General features: G+C 33.9%; 1 protein-coding gene across 1 annotated transcript in view; it reads left to right on the forward strand.

The window, feature by feature from the left end:
- Nucleotides 1–924: 924 nt before the first annotated feature.
- Nucleotides 925–2,640, forward strand: part of LOC106465828 (acetylcholine receptor subunit alpha-like) — a 131,923-nt gene continuing 130,207 nt past the window's right edge. The window contains exon 1 of the mRNA XM_022393778.1: nt 925–1,237. Within this exon, the coding sequence (XP_022249486.1) occupies nt 1,168–1,237 (70 nt within the window). The 5' untranslated portion in view covers nt 925–1,167. The remainder of the gene's footprint in view (nt 1,238–2,640) is intronic.

Consider the following 2,640-nt stretch of genomic DNA (forward strand, 5'->3'; position numbering starts at 1 on the left):
AACTATGGGTTCTCTAGATATAAACGTATCTTCACTCTTTGAAACTATGAGTTCTCTAGATAGAAACGTATCTTCACTCTTTGAAACTATGGGTTCTCTAGATAGAAACGTATCTTCACTCTTTGAAACTACGGGTTCTATAGATAGAAATGTATCTTCACTCTTTGAAACTATGGGTTCTCTAGATAGAAATGTATCTTCACTCTTTGAAACTATGGGTTCTCTAGATATAAACGTATCTTCACTCTTTGAAACTATGAGTTCTCTAGATAGAAACGTATCTTCACTCTTTGAAACTATTGGTTCTCTAGATAGAAACTTTTACGAAAAAAAGAAAAAGAAAGAAATTAGTTGAAGACTCTGAATAATTTCAGGCTATTAGGCTTAGCTTTGATAAAAAAAATATCTAAACTTCTAACCCATTGCTATCGTTCTATCTAAATTTGTTTGTATTTGATTAAAAATGTGAGGAAGGATATAATAATCTCTGATAATTCGTTGAAGTACAATGTAAGTTCTCTAGCAGATATGAAGCCTTTTATAGGGTAGAGAAAATACATTTCAACGGAATGTGGTTGTTTTTTATAGCTACGAAAAAGATGAAGTGTTTGGAGGCGTGCATAAGACAGTTTGATATTACTTCTTATGGTGGTTCATGGAGTAATTTGACTTATTATGTCGTCACACAAGATGTAAAACAACTATACAGTTTACCTGGAGGTTTTCCTCCTGAGCAATCCTTGAAATACTACTTCTTATCGACTTGTAAGGCTGATCTTAGCACCTGCACCAGGAAAACCAAGATTTCTAGAAGTTATTCTACTCGGTATTCACCTGCTGCATTCCCAGCTTTGAGAAAAACACTAGTGACATCTACCGGCTGATTTCATATACATGTCAGAGCGGGATGGGATAGATCACAGACTGTCAGAAGCTCGCGTGCGGAAGAGCCGCAATATTTTTTTAACTTCTTCTAGTTAGTTGTCTCCGCTTGCAAGGAACAAGATCTGTATTCAGCTCGGACATGTGGAGTTACGAGGACAGCTCTCATAAAACGCCAATGATCCTATTTAGCTGTTAACCCTCGGTAAACTGAAACACCTCGGTGTTGGAGCACTAAGTTAGCTAAGATATTTTGTAAATCACAGATTAAGACTCAGATTAGTCATGAAGTACGGGACAAGCAGGAGACACTGGAGGTGGTTACTAGTCTGTCTGACACTGTCACTGATGAAAAGTAAGTCTTATTTATATATCAAGAATCCCAAGAGTTCATAGGATTTTTTGTTTGTTTGTTGTTAAGCCCAAAAACAACATAACTGTCTATCTGTGTTGTGCACACCACTGGTATAGGAGGTATTTATAGTTATAATATTTTGTTATTCGCTAGTTACTTGTAGCGATATCGACTTAATTGTATCCAAAAGCTCTTGAAATAAACTTGCTCTATCGGTTACAGGGTTCTAAAATGCTGAAAAAATGTCAGTATAAAGCGGCAATCCTAGAACAATCAGCATGTATTCTGCTGTCAAACATTAAAAGGAGTGTCACGAATATATCACACGTAAATAAATAGCTCGTTCTGCCAGACACATTTCATTGTGCTCATTACACATAAAAATACATTTTAAAAATAGTTTCGAATAGTATGAAACATAATAAGTTCTAAATATTTCATTGGAAACTATATCGAGTTGATACAAGCCATATTTTCGCACTGCACTAAATTATCGAAAAAATAACCGTAGCCTAATGTTTTAAGAAACAGTAAAATTAGAGCTGAGCATGTCTATTGATATGGGTTTTTTTTTCTTTATAGATTTGGGCTGGGCTGGGCTTAGTGGTCGGGATGTGGACTGAAAGGTCCAGGGTTCGAAAAGTGATCCCCTGACTACACTCCGCACTTTGAGCTGTTGGAGCGTTATAAAAGTGACAGTCAATCGAATTGTTCGGTTTAAAGAGCTTGCCAAAACCTTTATAGCGACAGATGCTGCTACTTGATTGCATATGTGATAGTTCAAAATTAGGGACGAATATAGCTAAACCTTATGGGATCTCTAAAGTGACTGTTTATCCCACGTGCCCCTAAGGTGCTATTCAGGTTAAAAACTCCAGTTCATTTATGTATTTCTTGCTTTTGTTTTCCTAAAGTTTATAATGAGAATATTTGACTAATCTCTGTTGTAAGTTTTACCTATCTGTCTGTAATCGTGAGCAAACAACAGTTACTTTTTTAATGTGAAATATTTTTCGGTATACTTTTATAAAACAAAGAGACGTTTTTGATATAATCACAACAATATCTTTATGTCAGCTATTTCGATAAGTTGTTTCTAAACATTACACTTATTAATATCATCTAGCATATTACACTTATTAATACACTTGTGTATCACCTAGCATATTACACTTTTTAATACACTTACGTATCATCTAGAATATTACACTTTTTAATTACTATTTATATATCATCTAGCATATTACACTTTTTAATACACTTACGTATCATCTAGAATATTACACTTTTTAATACATTTATATATCATCTAGCATATTACACTTTTTAATACACTTACGTATCATCTAGCATATTACACTTTTTAATACATTTATATATCATCTAGCATATTATACTTTTTA

This window comes from Limulus polyphemus, unplaced genomic scaffold, assembly GCF_000517525.1.
Source record: "Limulus polyphemus unplaced genomic scaffold, Limulus_polyphemus-2.1.2 Scaffold2064, whole genome shotgun sequence".
Taxonomy (NCBI): Eukaryota; Metazoa; Arthropoda; class Merostomata; order Xiphosura; family Limulidae; genus Limulus; species Limulus polyphemus.